At 34.8% G+C, this 23644-nt stretch overlaps 1 protein-coding gene across 1 annotated transcript in view; it reads left to right on the top strand.

The window, feature by feature from the left end:
* Positions 1–23644, top strand: part of CSRNP3 (cysteine and serine rich nuclear protein 3) — a 158371-nt gene that overhangs the window by 5675 nt on the left and 129052 nt on the right. The window contains exon 2 of the mRNA XM_016198715.2: positions 12711–12799. Within this exon, the coding sequence (XP_016054201.2) occupies positions 12787–12799 (13 nt within the window). The 5' untranslated portion in view covers positions 12711–12786. The remainder of the gene's footprint in view (positions 1–12710; positions 12800–23644) is intronic.

Raw genomic sequence — 23644 nt, 5'->3', positions numbered from 1 at the left:
CTTTTAAGTGTTCACAATAAAGAGTACTTAACATAATTCATCTTTAAATTTGCTCTAATACCTGTGACCTCTACATTATAAAAAATGTATATGGTCTAAATCTTAACAATGACAGAGTTGGGATTATTTAATTCCATTTTGGAGAAATAATGGCTATTAATTTTAAACATAGTTAATTCTTCTAACATAACCTGTCTTATTTCATGATTTTTCCAAAGATGTCATCCATTATCTTGCTATGTCATATCTGACTTTCTGCTGTTTGCTGTTTCTGTGACACCACCATTTGGCTAGTACATATTTTATATCTATTGTTTTTAAGTCTGAAATTTGTACTACTCTCTCCAAGACAAAGTTATACAATATAATATGTATTAAATATAATATATATATACAGACATACACACTTTTTAAGGGTGTTATACTACCAAAAGAATTGATGATTAGGTTGACAATTATGGTGACACCCCAATGCTAAAATTAAATGTTATGTTAAGATCATGGCTACATAAGACCTACATATCATACATTAGGCCTAGCTTTTTTAAAAACTGCATAAATTTGGAGAGACTGCAAAATTATTCGCAGGGAGTAGACTTGAATAAATAATTTATGGACATTAGTAAAGAAGCACATATATTTTTAAATTCCCCTCAATATGAGATAAGCAAATGGTTTGATGAAAAATTAAAGAATATAATGGAATCCAAAAATGATAAGCACAGCATAAATATTGTTATCTTCAACAGAATAGCTCTCGCTTTTTAAGCATTCACTAGCTTTGCAGCTAGAACATGAAAATGGTTGAAATTTATAATTACAATTACTTTAAGCTTCTTGATGTCAAGGACTGTATTTGATGGTAATAATTATAATAGCAAGCTTTATTATATGCAGTGATTTTTTCATCTGCCAGGCATTGTGCTAGATGCTTTAAACGAATCATTTCATTTGATTCTCACAACATTAGGTACTAAATAAGGTTATTTTGATTGACCTGTTCATGACTTTTTTTCAGAAATGATTTGACTTAATTAATCAAATGATTTTTGTCATCTTAAAAAATGACATGAGTGAGCTGAAATAAGCTAATTGTATAGAAATGAAGGTTGTTGAATACAATTAGGGTCTTCAGTAGGTACAGACCCAAGAAAAAATGTTTTCATGTCAGATGTTCATGAAGTTCCCAATTTGTGCATATAATATTGCCAGTATAAATAAAACCACTCTTTAAACTCCCTACATAGTTTTATCAGTCTTTAAATTTATTAAGTTAAAATTCAATATTTTAAGAATAGATCATTGAGATATTTTGAATCAATATATTAACACTTATTTATTACTTTAGAAAGCCAAATGTATCAAAAAACTTAACTGTAAGGATGAGTATTTTGCAATATTTTTTTCTTATGATGAAAAATTCTATGAAAACCCATACAATGGATTAGTAGGTGGCCAATAAAAACAGTTGAACTAATGTATCTGTTATGACAAAAATATATTCACATTAATAAAAGAAGTTTGCAAAATTATATTACAGTATCATCCCATTTTTAAACTCTTATGTATGAGGTATGAATGTAATAAGATTCAGAAGTAAAAAGAGAAACATATTTTCTATAGAAACATAGAAAGTGAAAAATTTCCCTTGGATAGTGAAATGAGTAATTTTTGTTATATTTATGTCCTTAAGTATGTCTAATATCTATGTCTTCTCAGTTTGTTTTTGTGTATTTTAGCCTAAGAAGACTTTATTGTGTTCATTCATTATAATAACTTCCTAGAATTTTTCACTAATACAATTCCTGCTGTTATGAAATATTTGTAAATAAATCTTAGAATAAATCCCTAAAGATGGAGATCATAGTTTAAAGGGTATCCTTTTAATTGCCCTCTAGAAAGCTTGACCAATTTATATGCCCACTGCTAGCAGTTGAGTACCTATTTCTCCAACATCTTGCCAGATTATTCTCTCTCCCCCTCCCTCCCTCCCTCGCGCTCTCTGTCCCTCCCTCCCTCCCTCCCTCCCTCCCTCCCTCCCTCCCTCCCTCCCTCCCTCCTCCCTCCCTGTGTGTGTGTGTGTGTGTGTGTGTGTGTGTAACATATGCACACACTTTGGTCAATTGGTAGGGAAAAACTGATATTTCATTGGCATTTTTAACTTGAATTTTTCTGAACAGTAAGAAGCTAATTATTTCTTTATATATTTTTTGTATAAATTGTCTATTTTGCATCTTTTTTATTAAAAGGATTTTCTCTTTCATTGCTTTATAATATAATATTAAGGATTATTTGATTCACACAAATGCAATAATATATTTTTTATTTTTTAAATTTGTCTTTTAAATCTTCCTATGTTTGCCATAGAAGTATGTTTATGTGGTCAAATATATCATGTATTTGGCCATTAGGGAATGCTTTGGCAGACCTTCTCTGCTTCCAAACATAAAAAAAGACAAGAGATAACAAATGTTTGTAAAGATGTGGAGAAAGGGAAACATTTTTTTAGATATTGGTTAGTGTGAAAGAAGGAGAAGCTAGAAACATTAGTGTTCAGTACAAATAAATAAGTGTTGATTGGGTCTCCTTTAGCTTTTTTGCAATTGGGTTAAAGGATAATCATCTACTTTATTAAAAAAACAACAACAAAACTCTCCTAGATTCTTTTTTTTTTTTTTTTTAAATATATCTTTATTGATTTCAGAGAGAGGAAAGGAGAGGGAGAGAGACAGACAAAACATCAATGATGAGAGAGTCATTGATCAAGCCCGCAACCGGGCACGTGCCCTGACTGGGAATCAAACCCTGATCACCTGGATCCTAGGTCGATGCTCAACCGCTGAGCCACGCCCGGCCGGGCAAAACTCTCCTAGATTCTTGAGGTAGAATAAAAGAGAATAAAACTGCTCTGTTTACATACCACGTATTGTAGCTGCAGCTTCACTTTAAATACATTTTTTTGTTTCTTTGTGGCCAGTTTTTATTGTGATAGCCTCCATCTGGCATTGATCTGCACTCTTTTTGTAGTCTGATTACCAGGCAGGAATCAAAGAAATCAATTGGCTCCTCTATTTTAAAAGGCTGGGAGAAATTACCTTTATATTTGTATTTTGTTATTTAAATTTCTTATTTAAGATAAAAGAGAGTTTACATTTCCATGATACATTACTATGAAACATATAGTTGAAATCTATATGATCTTGTTAACCAATGTCACCCCAATAAATTTAATAAAAAAGAGAGAGAGAATTCATTCAGTATTATGGTCAACCAAGACCTGTCAACATAACCACATTCACCTAATTTTTTTTTTTTACTGGCAATATATGACTATCCCTATTGTTTCATTTCTTTTACTGGTAACACTAGGCATTTGTCCTGACACTTCTTTAAAATATTCAGTTATTGATCATGGTTATATTAGTAAAGACGATCATGGTTATATTAGTAAAGACATTTTATTTCAAGTGAAAAAAGCCCTACACAGTGTAGCTTAACAAAAGAGATATCTTAGTTTATGTAACTGAGAAAGACAGTGGTGAGGTCTTATCAGGCAAAAATGGATCTGAGTTTCAATTGATGAGTTCAGTGCTCTTCCTGCCCCCAGACTTGGCTCTTCTCTCACTTGGGAGGGCCTCATTTTCTTCTCTTGGTGCTCTTGGAGTTATGACTTTTCCTAATGATCTGTGGGAGATACCTGCCTCCATGTAGACATACACATTGTTCTAGCACTATGTTCTTGAAGTTAAAGAGCAGTCTCTTCCACCCCTGGCTCCAACAGTTTACATGGTGAAATATCTCCTGCTTTTGTGAGAATTATCTTAATGTGTCAGGTGTGTGCCCACCTGTCTTCAGATCCAGTGTTTGCCCTTCCTCTAAAAACTGCATTTCTTGACTGCTGTGCCTACTGAATTTCATATGGATTCAGCCAATAAGAGGCACTGGAGGGCAGGATGAAAAGATAAACCATAATATTCCAACCCACTCATTCATGCTTCAGGTGACCACTGCATCTTCTCCATGGTTCCAGCCCTTGCTGTAAGAACCCTGTTTTTGTGGCCCCAACCCACATGTAGCAGCCTCCTCACAGATCTGGTTCCCACCAGGAAGCACCAGGGCTTGAGCTCTGGTGACACCACTCCTTCCTTTGTGCCTCCAGCTGGAAGGGTGTCAGCATCTTCCTACTGTTGCTAATCTCGGAGTTCCTTTGTTTTCTCTGTTTCGTTTGGCATTTTAGCTCTTAAAAAGCCCTTATAACTAGTCCACTAAATGAAATTTATCCCATTGGACCACCTAACATTGACTCTGTTTTTTAAACTGAGCCCTTACTGTACTGATAACCTTAGAATGGGTCACATGCCCTTCACTGAACCAGTCACTGAGGCCAAGGGATAAGGTCCTTTGATTGGCTAGATCTCATTCACTTACCAATTTCTTGTAATTAAAAAGGAGATGTAGAGTGTTTTGCCAGAAAAACATGGGAGGAAGAAAGACAATGGGTGACCGATAGTAATGGCTACCATATTAGTAATTTATTTCAATCATAGTTAATCAACATGAAGATCCAAATTATTATTATTTTTAAATATCACTGCACAATAAAATTCTTTATAAATAAATAGTGGAAATATCTCAAGCCAGTTGCTTTTAAAATTTATAAATATTCTATCATATTCTGTACTTTTTTCTTTTTCTGGTTGATAGAGAGAACTAGTACATTAAAGATCTACTATCAGTCACATGTTGTCTTAAATGCCTTATGTATTTTCCCTACAAAATATAAAACCAGAATTCACATGCCCATTCAACAGATGAAGAAACTGATATTAAGTAATTTGCCTAAAGTCACAGAGGTAAGAAAGATGAAAAACATGAGAAAGATGTCAAACAGTGGTTTTGGTGGTCTAGAGTCTAAGACTTATTACTTTATTATGCCACTAATATTTCTTTTTCGAACTGGATTGAATCTACATGTCTCTACTCATATTTTTAAATATCTACAGTCAAGGTTCATTTAGAATTCACATTTGGCAAAATCACTTGATTATAAAGTCATCTCTCATGAAGTCTATATCCAGATAGACTTTTATAATGAAATTCCATCATATAATATCTGGAATGGATCCCTCTTTCCTTTATCCACATTTTAATACTTGGCATTGGCACCATGTGCTCTGTGGTGTTACAAGCAGACCAACTTGGGGCCAGACTAATTACATGGTTATATGTAACCATGAAACATTTCCACAACATGCAATGTTTCTGAAGTGTGGAGAAAGTATGGAAACACTTATTAAATGCTAGGTAACGGGCACTCTCTCCAAGGGGATATTTGTGGGGCTTCTTACATCGTATAGTGGCAGAGGAGATAAAGACATATTTTGACATAACAGAAAGTCTGATTTGTTTCTCTTTTTAGGAGATGAAAATTTTCATTGTAGCCCCAACAACTATTCAAGACATTGTTTGGGTATTTCTACCCTGCGAGACAGTAACTGGTTTTCAAGAGAAAAAATGCGCATCGTAACAATTAAGGTAGATGCCATAGGCTGCTTTATTAAAAATTGAAGGAACAAATGCTGAAAAGATCTTCTTTCATTCCCAAGTGAATATTGCTTTTTCTTTTTCTAGGTTTGATTTCTATTTTCTGCAGCTGAGCGTAAAAGTTCACTGACTAACATAGTCTGCAATTTAGCTGTGTTCTTAGGACCATCTGTAAGAATTTATGCATTTCTTGGGAATCTGATCAATTCTAGCAGCAATTCTCTATTTTCTCTGTGAGATTAAGGAGACCTGCAGTCAATTTTATATTTAAAAGTTGGTTTCTGCCTGAAAAAATTGTGGGCCCAGTGTCCAAAAACCATTCTGTGCTTCAAAATTGATTTCCCTGAATAATTCTCTTTCATGCAGACACACATGAATTTTTATGTGAAGTCATAAATATCATATCACAGAATTTGTTTAATGTTCTCTCTCTCTCCCTCTTTTTATCTTTTTATTTTGCTGGGCTTTTCCCTCTTTTTTCCCTTTGTCCTTCATTCACATCTCTTGCTCTGGTAGGGAATTCTTATTGACTTAATTTATATTCCTTGATATTTTTTCAATATTATATAATCATAGATAAACAGATATACATATTCCCACAAAATTTTAATCAAAAATTTATTATATACATTTTCATCTTGATTTTTTATTGAACAATACCTGATGGAAATTACCCACGTTATGTTATAGCTCTGTTTTATTTTTAATCACTGCACAATATTCCAAGGTATTGATATATCACATTTTAATTAATCTTTACTCTTTAAGTGTTCATTTGTTTCAGCTTATTTTTTATTTATTTGTTGTTTTTTAAAAATATATTTTCATTGTCTTTGAGAGAGAGAGAAAGGGAGAGGGAGAGGGAGATAGAAGCATTGAAGAGAGAGAAAAATTGATTGACCGCCTCCTGCATGCCCCCTACTGGAAACTGAGCCCACAACCTGGGCTTGTGCCCTCACCTGGAATCGAACCTGCGCCCTCTTGGTCATGGGCTGATGCTCAACTACCGAGCCACACAGGCCAAGCAAGTTTCAGCTTAGTTTTTATGATACTGTAGAACAAGGCTGTAATATGTTTTTTTGAAAATGTCCTTACAAACTGGTGCTTTACTTTTTATGGGATAGATTTCTAAGAGTGGGAGAATTGACTTACTAGATATTGTTATATTGCTTTTTTAAAAAGGCAGCAAAACTCATACTTCTGCTGGCTTTGGGTACAATTTCAGTTTTCCCCATAAGTACCAAGCAAAAGGTATTTATTTCCTCATTCAACAAGGTAAAATCTCTGCCCTCATGATGTTTACACTAGTCATCAAGAAGGATACTAAGCAAATATGTAAATAATATTATGTCATAAATGTTCCTAAATATACTGCGAAGATAAAGTAGTGTTAGGATATAGGAATGGGGGTGCCTATTTTAAGTAAATGGTCATAAGCGGCCCTCCAAGGAGATGCTATTTTGATAAAGACTTGAGGTGAGGAAGTGGGCTGTGTAGTATCTGGAGTGAGCTGTCAGCAAGGAGCTTGACTCTGTAAACAGGCAAAGGGGAGTCTATGGAGAAGGAAGAGTGGGAGGCTGTTGTTCCATAGTAGAAAGAAGTAAGAGATGTGGGGACTTGATGAGAAGTGGTCAGATACAGGGTACGTCTTAAAGGCAGAGCTGACAGAAGGTGCTGATTGTTTGGATGTGAGGTTTAAGACAAAGAGATAAACATAAATAATTCATAGGCTTTTTAAACTAAGCTTTTATTTTGCAAGAATTTTAGATTAAAGGAAAAGTTGCAAAAATAGCACAGAGTTAATTCCAATAGACCCTTTGCTCAGCTTCCCCCAATGTTAACATCTTACATAACCATGGTACACTTGCCCAAATAATTTAACATTGGTATTGTAGTGCTATTAACCAAACTACAGACTCCAGATTTCATAGTTTACCCACAGATGTTCTTTTCGATCCTCAGATCAACTTAAGGGTAGCACATCAAGTTTAGTCATGGCTCCTTAGTTTCCTCTAATCTGTGGCAGTTTCTCAGTCTTTCCTTGCTTTTCTTTGGAAAGCATAGTTAGAATGTTCCTCAAATTTATTTTTCTCTGATATTTTTCTCATGATTAGACTTGAGTTATGGATCTAACAGAAGAATACCACAGAAGTGAAAAGCTTTTTTGTATTAAATCATATCAGGGAGTAGATGACATCAGCACAATGTATCACTGGTGATGATAATGTTAGTCATTTAATTAAGATGGTATCTGCCAGATTTCTCCATTGTAACATTGCTATTTTCCTTTTTTCATAATCTATTCTCTGGAAGCAACTTACTAAGTACAGTTCACACTTAAGGTGGGGGTTGGGGAGTGAGCTCCATTTCTTGAAGAAATGTTCAAGAGTTGAATAGAAGCAAAGGTGCCCCTTTTAGTAGTAGTATAGAGTTAAAGCGTGAATTAACAAAGGAAATATGATATAATCAGGGAACTCACTTGAAGGTCTTTATCATATCTCAGTAGTTATGCCAGTAATGCAATATCCTACATTTTCTCTAGTTATAATAATCTGTTCAGTACTAGGGGCAGGTTCATAGAAGGAAGACAGCTGAACTTAACTAGGTGATTTTATTTTTTTCACACTGATTTAAAGAGAAAGAGAGACCTTGGAGGCGAGTGTATGTGTAAGGGAGAGACTACCATGATGAATGATGAACCCTAAATTGAGTAAGTGGGGAAGCGTGAACATGAATGGAGTGAGTAAAAAATGTGTAGAGGTCAAGAAGCTTTTCTGTTGGTGAAGTGAATGATCTAAACAATTTGGAGACCATTGTAAAGATTCTTTAAGGCTTCCCTGTACCTTGCTGATCCTATTTGCCCTTGTGATGGTAGAACCTGAAACACCTTTTCAGTCTCTTTTATGATACTCTGTTGAGTCAAGTTTACATTTCTTTTTGGTTCAGTCTTGCTAATTTACATTTTTTGGGAAATTATCTACTTCTTTGGGTTTTTAAATTTTTACCTAAATTTTCACCCAGGTTCTTTTATAATTCTTGCAAATTTCCAGTTAAGTCTTTTCCTATGCCTTTACAGAGATATATCTGAACAATTTTCGAGAATTTTTTGCACTTTCAAGCACAGCTGATTGAGTGGAAGGACACCACGGTGACTACCTGATAAATAAATAGCCCAAGCAGGACTGGATTGAATTTGTTTCAGTGACTCTTGTCCACTTTATTTAACAGGATGGCTAACTACTATAATCATTTTAGAAATGTTTTGGTCGTGTGATACTGCTTTATTATAGTTCAACACATGTTAAGAAAAAAATGGAAATTCATTTTTTGTTTGTTAAATGAATGAATTGATGGCTACATATATTTTGATAACTACTTCAGCATGTGTGAAGGTACAAAACTGGAATGGAATTGTTATTAATGAAATAATTCTAAATAGAATCAATGTGACTGTCAGTAGGGTTTTATTTTCTTAAATAGGGTCAAATTTTACATGTCAGATTCACCTTTCCTAATAGATTTGTTTGCTCTAGGCTCTTTGCTGTAGTCAGGTAGCTGTCCTCTAGAGTGAAAGATACTTTTGCTGGTTGCAGGCATATTAATTATGCAATACTGTATTTTGAGATGTAGTTACAAATACAATTAAACTATTGTACTGAACTTAAAAGCCTTATCATCACCTTAGAATCAATGAACAGCAATTTCACATTTCTTCAGTTATGTTCATAGATTGGTATGAGCCACTGTTCCAGCCATGTAGACATGATTGACTGGGATTGGGGTGGTGTCTCAGTACTGTGATTCTGGAACAAGTGTGTTCTCAAAACCCCATCACTTGCCAAAAAAAAAAAATTAAAGATAGGAACAAGATAAGAGCGTTTTAAACAAGTTATATTTTCTTAGAATTAATCATTGAATCACCCATATTAAAAATAGCACAAGCTGATCTTATAGCTCAGTCATGGCTACCATTGAGATGTGGCCTTTAGCGACTTCAGTGAAGTCTAGCATAACTATTGATTAAAATACGCCAACAAAAGCTTTGTGTCTCACCGACCTACCGAAGGTGACCTTTAGAGAAAATGTTGACAAACATGGGAGAGTTACTTGACCCTTGCCATTCTGCATGGCTGCTGGGACTTGTGGGATGATTTGCAGTAACGTTCAAGGGCAACCAGGAAGCCCAGGGGCCTGGAACAAGGGGAGATGATGTTCACCTTTGTCTCTAGCCCTGCAAAATTGCGGGAATTTCTAAAAGCGAAAAGCTGGTCTTGGGGAATTTCTCGATTGAACCGATATAGTAGAAAAGACCAGATATGAACCATGAGAGTTAGGAGCACATTTCTAAATAATAATACAGGTTTATGTCTATTTTCTTTTTCAAAGAAATCATAATCAGAAACGGGGGGGTTCTTTTGGTGAGCACAAAAATATTTGTGAGGATGAATAAATAACATTACATTTCTGTTAGTGTGTGTTCTTAGTATTCTATAAATTTCACCCTTCCTGAATATTTTTCATAGTATCTGGGATGGTTATATATATCCACAAATCTGTCCCAGATGTCAGTTATCACTGCTGAAACCATAGGACCAGGATCCCACTCAAGTAGCGGTATAATAGGTTATACTGGGGATATCCAATGCAGAATGTGATCACCTCATAAACATAGGTTTCCAGGAAAATGACAGTTTCCACCAATCCTGTGTAATTCACCACTGATGTGCCCAGAAGGCTTATAAAGGAAGAGTAGCAGCCCCTAGATCTTCCTGAGGTACATTATCTAGGGATTATTTCTCTCTAGAGTTGCCTAGGTCTCAGAGCAAGTGCTATTGACCTAGAGATCTTAGTACCACAAGTCTTTTAATTATCTCTCACACATGTGTGCACACACCTTCCTCACACAGTTTCACACAACTGGCATCCCCAAGTCACATTCACAGAACCACGGTGCTGGATTGGAGAGGTTTTGAGCATCAATTACTGCACACTGTACTAAGAACTAGCATCAGTCCTCATATCCCCAATACTTGGAACTTTGCATTGACTATGACTTGTCCTTTCAGAATTCTTATTCCTTTGTGATGGATGTCTTCCTAGGGGCTTGATTGGCCTCAGGGTCAGTTCTGTCCAGCAAATATATTTTTATATCCGTGACCTTCCAGCAGGTGAGAGTTTGAGTCCCTTTTTTTCCAACACCAAGAGTCCCTTCGCCTCTGTCTAAATGTCAGGTTAAGTAGAGGTATTTAAGTTTAGATCACTAGATTTCTCAATACTTCTGCTTCCCTTGATAGATTACCTTAAATGCCTAAATAAGGTATTTTATTTATTTGGTTGTAATACAATTATGTTTTTTATTTTAATTTTAACAGTAGGTAGTCAAAAAAATCTTAATTTCTTTCTTTAGGTTTAAATATATGTCACAAATATATAGTAGTCAGCTTTCTTATTTGTACCATAGGGAGACTGAACTAGATAGCAATTTTTCTACATTTTTATAGCAGCAAAAACTTATTTTGGGGGGATAAAATCTTAAATGATACTTCAATAAGTAAAATGACTTTTAAATAATATGGAATTAATTTTCATTAACAAAAAATTTGACTTCAGATTATAAATGGCATTTACAGACAATGCAGCATCTAATTTATTTTTAGTATTTTGTTGCAATTACAAAGAATATTTTAAAGTTTGTATTTAATGGACGCATTATGAGCAGGTAGAGAGATCTGTTAGCATGCTTGCTTGTTGATTTTTAATTGCTTGACTTGAAATCTCATGATATGTATCATTAACAGAAAAGGCAGCCCCCTGGCTGGTGTCATTCAGTGGTTAGAGTGTGGGCTCTTGCACTGAAGGGTCCCAGGTTTGATTCCCAGTCAAGGGCATGTACCTGGGTTGCAGGTTCGAACCCTGTCCCTGGTTGGGGTGCGTGCAGGAGGCAACCAATCAATATGTGTGTGTGCGTCTCTCTCTCCCTCTCCCCCGCCTTACTCCCTCCCCTCCACTGTCTCTAAAAAATCAATGGAAAAAATACCTTCTGGTGAGGATTAACAAAAAAATATTCTGTTGAACCACAGATGTTCTAGCTTGTTCTAAATCCATGTATTTAAACTTTATGTGAATACATATAAAGTTTAATAAAGTTTAAAGGGGAAAAGAGGCTCCTGGAAGCACAATCTTCCTGAAACAATTATTTTTCTTAAAGATTTTTGATATTTAATCATACTTGCACGACATCAGCATAGGTTACTTGCTCAGGTTATTTCTTCACTCAAGTAACCCATTTATAGTATTTCTATACCAGCTATTGTTATTGGCTATATTGTCAGTGATAGTTCATTTCTGGCTATTGTAGAAATACAATAAATGAACCACACTTTCCAAGGTTCTCTGTGTCATTTTTAAGGAAGAATTTTTATGCTGTATATGGATATAACCTAACATATTGGAATGAAAAGTTTATTAATTCTTTAAAAAAAGTGATTATGTACATTTTAGTCTGGGAAAGTAAAAGTGTAGTTACTAGCAGGATATCGTAACCTCATTAAATATTGCACTAATTATTTTGATTTATGGCACTGTGATTTTAAAAACAAGATATTTCTCAAATCATGTTTATGTTAAAGAATGTTTTAAAATTATTTTCTTGAAATTTAAGTTATCTTAAAACCTGATGATACAAATATTTTATTTTAGAATTAAATTATTTCCTTTAAGTAAACCAAATAAAAAGAAATAGATATTCATTGTGATTGTCACCAACTATGTAGCTATAACATTTTGATTAATTTTCCTTGATTTTTGTGTGTCTTGAAGATACTAATCTTCTAGGGACTAGAAAGTCAGTTAACTCCGGTGTAATGCTGATTAATAATATGGAAGGACTTTAACCTTTTTTCCATAGAAATATTTGAATAAATAACAGGTAAATAAATGAATGAAATTGGTTATAAATATTAGAAATTTACTACTTGCTTCTAGAATGGATATTTTTCTGCACTAAGTTATATATGGTGCAATATTCAGTTCTATGTTTTAATGCCTTATTTATATTCTAAGATTTCTGTTAATTTCCTATGGGTTATATTTACACTTTGTAGTCAGCTTTACTCTTAGAAAATATAACATTATGTAACATATTGAAATAAATCTCTTTTTTTAAGGAAAAAATAAGGAGATACCAACAGACTAAAAAGATGTTTTCAGAGGCATAGAATCTTCAGGAAGATACTGGAGTACATGAGATCTCAAGGTTAGTAGTTCATACATTATTATTTCCATGCTTTTACAGATCTGAGGTATAACTGTGTAACTGTTCCAAGTTGTTATCGCTAATGTATAATTATATAGTAAGGAAAATGTTCTTATTTAAAATACATATTTTCAACAAAATCTCTTCAAGATTTAAAAACACTTCCTTTGTACTATAAGTGTATTATTTAGTTCAATTGGGGGTGATTAAAAGATAATATTGTTTTAATAGAGAACCAAATTATAATTTGCTTCACTTTTTTAAAGGGTAGCACTGTTTACATTAAAATAAATATTAGACATCCGTATAAAATGTTATTAAATTCTACCCTTCCTTTTGTACCTTTGGCTGCAACACAGTTTACTCTTCGTTTTGTATCTTTGGCTACAACACAGTTTAAAAAAATAGCTAATCATCGATCCTTCTAAAATTCTTTGAATCAAAGTCCCTGACTTTCCCTCTGTACAAAGAAACTGCTTTTGTTGGAAATGTGCCTACAATAAAATGACAATATGAATGAGTAAAAAGACTATTTAAAGACCTTTTTAAGTTGTTTGGAGTCATAAGTTTGAAAAAGAAACGCAAAAGAAGCCCACCCTTTAAACAGCTTATTATTATAATACACTAATGAAAAATATTCATTTGCAAGTTTAAATTACAATTTAGGCTAAAATGATTCATTCTAATGGAATAGCTTGGGAAAGTGGATGATTTCTGACTTATTGTGGCGCCAAAATCAAAATATTCAAAATTTGAAATGAAAACATATTGATGACCTTTTATTTTGATTGCATTGATCAAGCTTCTCTTCAGTTTCTGCATCTTTTCATCACTGATCCAAAGATGCGTTCATTCACATTTGTTTGGAACTTACCATATGCAAAGCTAAGTGCTTTGGTTGTTTCAAAATGAGTAAGATATGGTTTTTGTTCTCAAGAATTGTCCAACCATATGTTACTCAGATATTAATTTTATCATTAACACAGGAAACACATAATTAAAAGGACAAGCTAGATTTAAAAGAGCATGCTATGAATTCTAAAGCCCAGTGGGAATGATTGAGGTATTATTCATTTTTTACTTTTATTAGCCCAGAATACTGAGTATGTACAATGGGAGTGTTGCTCTCAGTACAACCCACATCCAATTGACTTTTCCTTTTCAATTTACTTTTTATTTTTGGCAGTATTACAGATGTCCCTTCCCACCTTTGCCCCTCTCCACCCAGTCCCCACCCCCCCCAGGCCTTCACCACACTATTGTCTGTGTCCTTGGGTTATGCATATAAATTCTTTGGTTAATCTCTTCTCACCCCTCCCACCCCCCTCCCCTCTGAAAGTAACAATCTTTAAGTACAGCGCAAGTAAGTAATATGATATTCTAAGAAAGAAAAGTTTCTTTTTTGCCACAACTGCAAATCTAATGTTGTCGAAAATAGTATGCAAACACCTATGAAAAGAACGAAAGTGAGGACTGCCTACTTAGTGTTTTATTATTATTATTACAGTACATTTGACTTCTTTATTAAGCTCACCAGAGAATTAAATTATTTCCCCAGTGACCTAGAAAGACATGTGAATTTGAAAGGGGCTGAATGCTATAAACCCCTAAGTGATCCATAAGCACAAAGCAGATGGATGGATGAGTAGAGAGATTTTCAATGGAATGGGAGTCCAGACTCTACCTGAAACGGAATACACTGCACTGTGCTTCTCATGAAAAACTTTTAAAAGGGTAATATCTTAAGAAGTTAAAGCAAGCCAAGTAATTAAAAATAGTAAAGTTCTGTTTTGAAAAGTCAGTGAAGACACCCCTTGCTTGAACTATGCCATTAGACAAAGGGTTGCATTAATTTATATAACCACAGTCATTCAACAGGTATTTAGCAAGGGCCTGCTATGTGCCCGAGAGCAACAGCATTGAATAAAATATACCAATATCCTTGCCTTAGAGGAAATTACATTCTAGGGGGTGGAAACACATAAGCAAAAAGAAAAAAAACCACACAAAAAAACCCCAGTTAATTATGTATTATGTTAGATGGTGATAGTGCTATGAAGAAATAGAAACAGGAAAGGGAATATAGAGTGTAAGGAGAGGTGGAATTTTAAAATAAGCCTAGTGATTTAGTACTGCATAATTTACACAAAAGAAATAGATACTACTTTCCACATAGTGCTGACTAAAAACAAGTGTGATGGAATATAATACCTATTGGTAAGTTTTCTGCATCATCATTTGTTAAGGTGAATGTTGTAAATACACGCTTTCACCCTCCGTGTATTTGCTTTACAAAAAGCTAACCCCAGGAACCTTTTGCAAATTTGTACCACAGCTCCACAAACTCTTCCAAACACTGACTGTTCCATTCTCTCTCAGATCATCACCCGCAAGCATACATCTTTGAATCTCACATCACCTGGCGTGCTGGTGGTGCTCGGGGAAGCTCTTCTTTCTCTGCCTTTTTCAGTGGTTCTCCAGATGATTTCCAGCCATTCTTATTCTTCCATTGTTCTTATGATTTATCTAATCCAGGTTCCTCAGCTTGAGCACTATTGATATTTTGATTAGATAATCCTTTGTTGTAGGGGCTGCCCAGTGTGTTGTAGGGTGTTGAGCTGCATCCCTGGCACTACACGCCAGTGCTACTCCACTCTCGGGTTGTGAAAACTGAAAATGTTTCCAGATCTTGCCCAGTGTCCCTTCAGGACAAAATTATCTCAAGATGAGAACCACTGTTAGACCCTAATTTACACAACCTCAATAAATGTCCACTCCATATCAGCCACTAATCCTCCTAACCACCTGCAGCATCTTGCTCTCAATTGAAACACAACTGAGACACTTCAATTTCTAGCCTCCCTTGTTAAATTGAAACTCACTTCTGTTTGACCATCTGTGTGTTTTTAGTTTTCTTTTATTTGCTTATAGATGATCTTGTATCTAAAACATAAGATTAAGTCAAGAATGAGCTTAGGTTACAAATAAAATTAAATCTTTTTTTCTCACATTTTCTTTGAGTTCAGTGAAACTTGGACCTTTCCACGTTCTCCAAGTCTTGCTTGAAATTTAGCTTGGACGTGAGCCTTTACATTTCTACAGCCTGCCCCTTCTTATGTTATACGTTTACCTTGAATCCAAACTATAGTGAATCTTCTCCTTTCTTATACCCAGGCACATTGAGTGCTACAGGAGCAAAATACACCACTCTGCCGATTTATGGTTTTCTAATCTGAGTTAGCCCCTCAATAGCATTCACTAATCCTTTCCCTCTGGCTGTGGTCAGCCACTATTTCAAAAGTTTATCACTCCACTCAAGCCATACAGTCTCTCCCCTTTGCTCTCTGTGCACTTGCTATTTTAAAAGAAAATTGAGGTCATTGTGTGGAAACTACTTGTGCATCCTTGCAGTCCTCCCCAGTATCAGACAGCTACATCTAACAACACTCTTTCTTTCCTCCAATCTAAAAGGATCAGGAGGCCTTCCTGCTATTGAAGGCAGAGGCTGTGTTTGATTTTGTTCCCTCTCACTGATGCCGAGGCTTTTGCCATTAGTTATTTTTCTTTTTGTCCTTGATCTTCAACTTTGTCTTCTTTGCTGGCCCCTTTCCTTCAACCTGTACACATTCTTCAAACTTCTATCCAAAAAAAGTAAATCAACAAACAAAAACGAACTGACCTCTCTCTTCACTAGATTTCACTGCTGCTGCCGTTCAATTTCTCTCCCCACAACTCATTCACACTCTCCATAGCAGCAGTATGCAAGCATTATCTCCACTTTCCGAGACTCAGCCACTCCTCAGCACAGTGTGATCTGATTTCCAACCCCATTTAACAGAGCACGCTCTCTCTAAAGGCACAGATGACCCGCAGTCCTTATCTTGACTGGCTCTCTCAGGGGTATTTGACACTGTTAACTTCGCTTTTCTTATTTCGTTCCCCAGGCTGTTGTGACACCCCTCCCTCTTGATTTGCTTCACACCTTGCACACCCTTCTGTAAAGGCCCTTTCACAGGCTCTTCTTTCTCTGTTTTTTTCAGAAAGTCACGAATCACAAACTCAAATATGGCTAGGTGGCGGTAGGTAATATAAATTAGTGGAGTCAGCTAATTGAAAACAACAAGCACTCTATAGGCCAAAAACATGCCCACAAAAGTTCTTGATGTTTTACTTTTGCTCAAATGACTCCCTAGAGATCTACCCTAAGTTTATGGCTCATCTATTTTCCCTGCTTTTCTGATCAAGCAGAGCCACTCTTATGACTTTATTATTAACATAGAGGAAATGACTCTAACCCTCTCCTTCAATCATGCCACAGATTTACATATTACAGTACAAAACTGAGAAGAAAATACAGATATTTCCCATATATTCCCCATCCACATACATGCATAGATTCTCTCATTATCAATATATCCCACCAGAGGTGTACATTTGCTACAATTGAACCTGCATTGACACATCATAGTTTTCATCATAGTTTTCCTTAGAGTTCACTTTTGATGTACATTCTGACCAGGGGTGGGGAACCTATTTTCTGCCAAGAACCATTTGGATATTTATAACATTATTCACAGGCCACAAAAAATTATCAACAAAAATTAGCTATGAAATATCTCCTAGATTTATTGAATTTCAAGTCCTGCCTGGGGTTGCCTTGGCAGGGCCAGACCAGGACATTCCCCACCCCTGGTTTAGACAAATGTATAAAGACGTGTATCCATCATTGGTAGTATATTATACAGAGTATTTCACTGCCATAAAAATCCTTTGTGCTCTACTTATTCACCTGTCCTTCATATACCCTAACCCCTGGCAACCGCTGCTCTTTTTACTGTCTCCATAGTGTTGCCTTTTCCAGAATGTCATATACTTGGAATCATAGTAGTATGTAGCCTTCTCAGATTGGCTTCTTTCACTTAGTTATACCCATTCGTTGCTTCATATCTTTTTGCAGCTTCATAGCCCATTATTTTTAGTGATGAAAACGATTTCATTGTTTGGATGTACCACACTTTATTTATCCATTCACCTACTGAAGAACAGCTTGGTTATTTAAGTTTTGGCAATTATGAATAAAGCTTCTAGAAACATTCATGTGCAGATTTTTACATGGACATAAGTTTTTCAAGTCCTCTGGGTGAGTAGCAAAGAGTGCCATTGGTAAGTCGCATGGGAAGAGTATCTTTAGTTTTGTAAGGAATCACCAAACGTCTTCCAAAGTGCCTGTATCATTTTGCATTCCCACTGACAACAAATGAGAGTTCCTCTTGCTCCACGTACTCACCAGCATTTGGTGTTGTCAGTGTTTCGGATTTGGGCCTTTGAAATAGGTGCATAGTAGCATCTCATTGTTCAATTTGCATTCTCCTGATGACATAGGATGTGGAGCATCTTCTCTTACGCTTATTTTCCATCTGTATATGTTATTTGATGGGGTGTCTTTCACCCATTTTTAAAAATTTTTATTTTTGTTGAGTTTTAAGAGCTATTCTTTGTGTATTTTATTTTGCCTAATTTTTTATTGAGCTGTTTTATATCATTGAGTTTTGTGAGTTCTTTATGAATACTCAGGATAAAACTTCTTTGGGAGATGTGCAATTTGAAACGTTTTTGTTTTGTTTGTTTTTCCCCATCTGTGGCTTGTTTTTTTTCCTCTTGGCTGTTTTGCACACAGTAAGATGAAGTCATATTTATAAAATTATTTCTCTTACGGATATTGGTTTTCCTGTTGTATCTAACAGCTCTTTGCTTAACTCTTCAAGGTCACAAAAATTTTCACCTAGTTTTCTTCTAAATGTTGTATAATTTTATATTTTGCATTCAGACATATGATTAATTTTGAGTAAATTTTTGTAAAAGGTAAGAGAATGAAGTTTAATATTTTGCATACAGACATCCAACTGTTCCATCACTATTATTAAAAGGTTATCTTTTCTTCATTAAATTGCCTCTGCACCTTTGACTAAAATGAACCATATTTATGTGGGTCTGTTTCTGGCCTCTATTCTGTCCCATTGATGTATGTATTTATACTTCTTCGCATTATTACCTGTCTTTATTACTATAGCTTTATAGTAAGTCTTGAGATCAGACAGCGTGCATCTTCTTCTTCTTCTCTTTTTTTAATGCTCACCCGAGAATATTCTTTTCATTGTTTTTTAGGAAGAGTGGAAGGGGGAGAGAGAGAGAAAGAAAGAAAGGTAGAGAGAGAGAGAGAAAGGGAGAGAGAGAGAAACATCCATGTGAGAGAGACACATCAATTGGTTGCCTCCAGCATGCACCCCCACGGGGGCCAGGGATTGAGCCTTCAACCAAGGTATGTACATGCCCTTGGCAGGAATTGAACCTGGGACCCTTCAGTCCACAGACCCACACTCTAACCATTGAGCAAAGCTGGCTAGGGCTCCTCTTCTTTTTAAAAATTGCTTTAGTATTCTAATTCCTTTTCCTTGCCCTATAAATTTTAGAATCAGCTTGTTGATATCCCCAAAAAATCTTTCTGGGATTTTGATTGGAAAATTGATGTATATTATAAAATGCTCCAAATTCAACTTAAATAAGAAAAGACACTTGAATGCATATGTAAGATACTGCATATGTAAGATACAAGTGATCAATATTATTAAAATATAGAGAGTTGTTAGATATCACTAAGAAAATACATACCTCATTGGCTAGGCCTTGTGGGAGCTTTTTATGAAAGAGTTTCTGGTGACCTCTAAACTTGAAAGAAATTGTTCAACATAACTAGTAATCAAAGATATTTGATATGTAATAGTCACATAAACATATAAAACTCAGGGAAATAATATAGCATACTGACAGAGTGCATCATTTTTAAGGTTGGATTGAACTTTTTAGTTCATTCTCCACTTCTCTATGAGGATTTAGGCAAACTGTTTAAACTTTCTAATGTTGAGATACTTAATCAATAAAGTAGATACAGAGTCTGGCCCATTGTCAACACTCAGATGTGGATTATTATCATAAATATATTCAGTGTTGATAAAGATGTGGTGAAATGAAGCATACTACAAGAATGAGCAGGTAAATTGGTTCAGCTTTTCTAGAAAGCCATTTGTCAGTATGTATCAAATAACCTTACTCTTTGCATACTCTTTGACCTAAGGATTCCAAATTCTTTAAAATCTTAATGAAATAATCAGTTAATGACACAAAGCTATGTACACAAAGATGTTTATTTGAAATAGAAAGCAATGAAAATGGGAAACATCTGCATGACTGTAAAATAATGAGATAATTAAATTATTAAAAATCTTTTCAAAGTAATATTTTGAAATAGTTAAAATAAAGGTATTTCCAACAGCATACTTTGACAGCTGTTCTATGGCCTCCTTTTTTACTTAAAGAAACAGCTTTCACAGTATGATACTACTTGTGGTCTTAAATGATGGATAGATATGGAAGAAAGGGGTGATTATGTAAGTGCATATGTGTATGTGTACTCACATATATATAATAAAAGTGGTTATGCCTGGGTGGTTAGGTGTAGATTTAATTTATTGCCTTCTTGGTATTTTTCAGTAATCTCCAAATTTTCTGAAAACACATTTTCTTACTATAAAATAAAGATAATTTAAAATACAAAATATGAAGAAATAGAAAGTCATAAACTATATAAAAAGATAGTTAGCCAACTGCTTAAAACATTATTTCATACATGACAGTGAAGGTAGCCTTATTATTTAAGGACATCCACAAATTAATAACAATAAGACTCCGGTAGAAAAATTGGCTACAAGAAATGAAAGAACAACTTGCATAAAAAAGAAATATAAATATCTAATAAATATATAAAAACATCTTCAACGGTACTCAGAGACATGGGAATAAAATTTTGTAACTTAATATCTGTCAGATTAGCAAAGATTTTTTTATTGCATATCTGTTGCACTGTCATATTCTGTTGATGGAAATATGTTAGTAGCAAAATATGTCAAGAAACTCACGTGCTTCTGCTTTCTTATCTTAAACAAACAATAGTTTTCCAGACAAAAGAAATCTATCATAGCATTATATACAATTGTTTGAGTCATTGAAAATAACATATATGTTCAATATTAAGAGAATTGTTTGAAAAATTTTGGTACATCCAGAAGACATAATATTGCACAGGCAGTAAAAGCTTGTTTTCAAGAAATTTTAATATCATAAAAAAAATACTTAAAATATGTTAGAGAACAAAAATAGACGTGGAAAAGTGGAAATAATATAAATTAGATATATAAAGGAAGCATTAAGTGAATAAAAGACTGGGAGAAATTACCAAAATTCTTAAAAATATTTTATAATAATGTAATTATTATAAATATTTGAAATAAAAAGATGTCCTTTCAAAAGTAGAATGACAAGTGATTTGTTCTTTTTTTTCTTTTTTCTAAATTTTTTTAATCCTCATGTAACTCTTAATTTTAAAAAATTTGCTTATTTGCCCGGCCGGGCATGGCTCAGTGGTTGAGCATCAACCTAGGATCCAGGCGATTGGGGTTCGAGTCCCAGTCAGGGCACATGCCCGGGTTGCGGGCTCGATCCCCAGTCAGGGGCGTGCAGGAGGCAGCCGAGCAATGACTCTCTCATCATTGATGTTTCTATTTCTCTCTCTCACTCTCTCCTTTCCTCTCTCTGAAATCAATAAAGATATATTTAAAAAAAAATTTTGCTTATCTCTTCCCTGCCCCAAGTCTTTTCCTGTTACTTTATTCACCATCTCAGTTAAAAGAAACCAGTAAAAAAAAAAAAAAAAAAAAGGGTAGACAATCATTTAAGTCAGGATGGTGCAGTGAGTACAATTATTTTTTCTTACTCACAGTTGCTTCTAGAAAATCATGACCAAATTCTCCTTAGTTTTTTCCTCATGCTACTTGTCATTCCCTCCTGGGAGCTGTATTGTCACTACCACCAGTTTGATTCTGCTGCTCTTCATCTCTCCCCTGGACAAAGTGATAACCTACTGATGGCTTTGCCTGATGCTGTTTGTTTGCCTTCAAATCCATTCTCAATGCAGCTGCCTGGAGGTTCAATCTAAAACAAATGTCTGACCATGACCTTCATTGACTCTCTTAACTTTCTTCAAAGATTTCCCGTACATTAATCAGACCCAAGCTACTTGTCTCAATGGCACGCCTCCTGCATTCTTCATGGTCTTCGCTCACCATGCTCAACCTTGATTCTACATTTCATCAGTCCCGAACTGTTACCGGCACCCCCTTGGTTTCACACGTTCGTGCCTTTACATAGATGCTTTTCCTGGTTGAAATGCTCTTCTTTTCATCCCTCCCTCCCTTTTCTTGATTAAATCTTCTTTATTTAAAAAATTTTTAAATTTATTGGGGTGACATTGATTAATAAAATTATATAGGTTTCAAGTGTACAGCTCTGTAATACCTCATCTGTATATTGCATTGTGTTCCCCACCCAAAGTCAGATCTCTCTTTATATGGAAAGGCTTAGAACCCCCTCCGTAGAGTCTCTTCGGAGCCCTTCCCATGTTTCAGCATCTTATGTTTACTGTATATGACGTAATTGATCACTTTAGTCAAATTATCTATTTGCATGTTACCCTCCCCTTAGGACCAGAAACCTCCAAAGTATAATGCACGTAGCCTATGGGGTGAGCAAGAATATCTTTTGAGAAGCATAGTATTTATATTTATGTTTCTTCATCATTTCTAACTTCTGTATTTAAGCATTCTTCTAATTTTGATAATAAATTTGTACAGCAGTATGTTACATTATAGACAAATACATGCATGTATAGTAGTAGAATGCATGCAGAAACATTTTTTTTACTGGTGAGAACATATAATTTAAAATGTGCGGAGACTTTCACACTGAGGCTTTGGAAGGGCAAGGAATACGGCTTACATACCCAGAGCCGTACCGTGTTGGACACACAGGGTCTTTGCTGAACTTGGCTGAGGCTAAATTTTATTCAAGTCCTAGCCACGTTTATGAAGTTAGTCATGAAGTGATTTAAAATTTGGATTAAGGTGGAAAATTCTCTTTCTCTCATTGACTAAACTTGATGTGTAAGAGAGTTAGGGGGAATTCAAGAGAGAGAAAAAGCAATAAAGATAAAGTCTATAAAGTAATTTTCATGATTTATAGGTATATGAAACCTATAAAGTAGTGGTTTTAAATGGTGAGGAATAAAAACAGATGCATGCTTATAGTTTCCCAAAGGTAGCTAAAAATGCAGCATTGTCATAGACTAGATCTATGAGGATTTATAAAAGGGAGTATACATTTTCAAACTAATGACATTTTGAAGATAGAATATGTTTGTTGACCTCAATTCTAAAAGCTTGCAACTTGAAAGTCCTTTAAAAATTCCCTTTACAAGGATCTGCCCAAGTTATATAGCAGTGAGGTATATGTCAATTAGTTCCACTACTAATCTGATAGAAGGACTAGAAGTCTAAACCGGGAGAATTCCATTCAGATAAGTTTGATAATCTTATAGTGAATGACTCTCCTAATTTTAATAAAATTATAGTTCCAGTTATCTATAATTCCAGACAAAGAATGTAGGAAAAATGTAAAGAAAGGTCATCTTTATGACTTTTATAAGGACAAATAGATATATAAATGAATAAGTAAAATATTTACAAGCTGTTTGGTAGTGTTTTCAGGGTAAAGCTGAAAGTATATATCTAAAAATATCACCGGGTGATGGGGAAATGTTTCTCTTCTAATTAGTTTTTTTTTTAAATGTTATGAACATGATGAATTAAGAGGCTTTCTTGGATTTCTTTGCTTATAAATTATTATAGCTCTATGTTTTCCTGCCCTTTTTTTTTTTTTTTTTTTAAGCAGAGCAGA

Source organism: Miniopterus natalensis, chromosome 8 (genome assembly GCF_054644295.1).
Source record: "Miniopterus natalensis isolate mMinNat1 chromosome 8, mMinNat1.hap1, whole genome shotgun sequence".
Taxonomy (NCBI): Eukaryota; Metazoa; Chordata; class Mammalia; order Chiroptera; family Miniopteridae; genus Miniopterus; species Miniopterus natalensis.
This window is presented reverse-complemented; position numbering and strand designations above follow the sequence as displayed.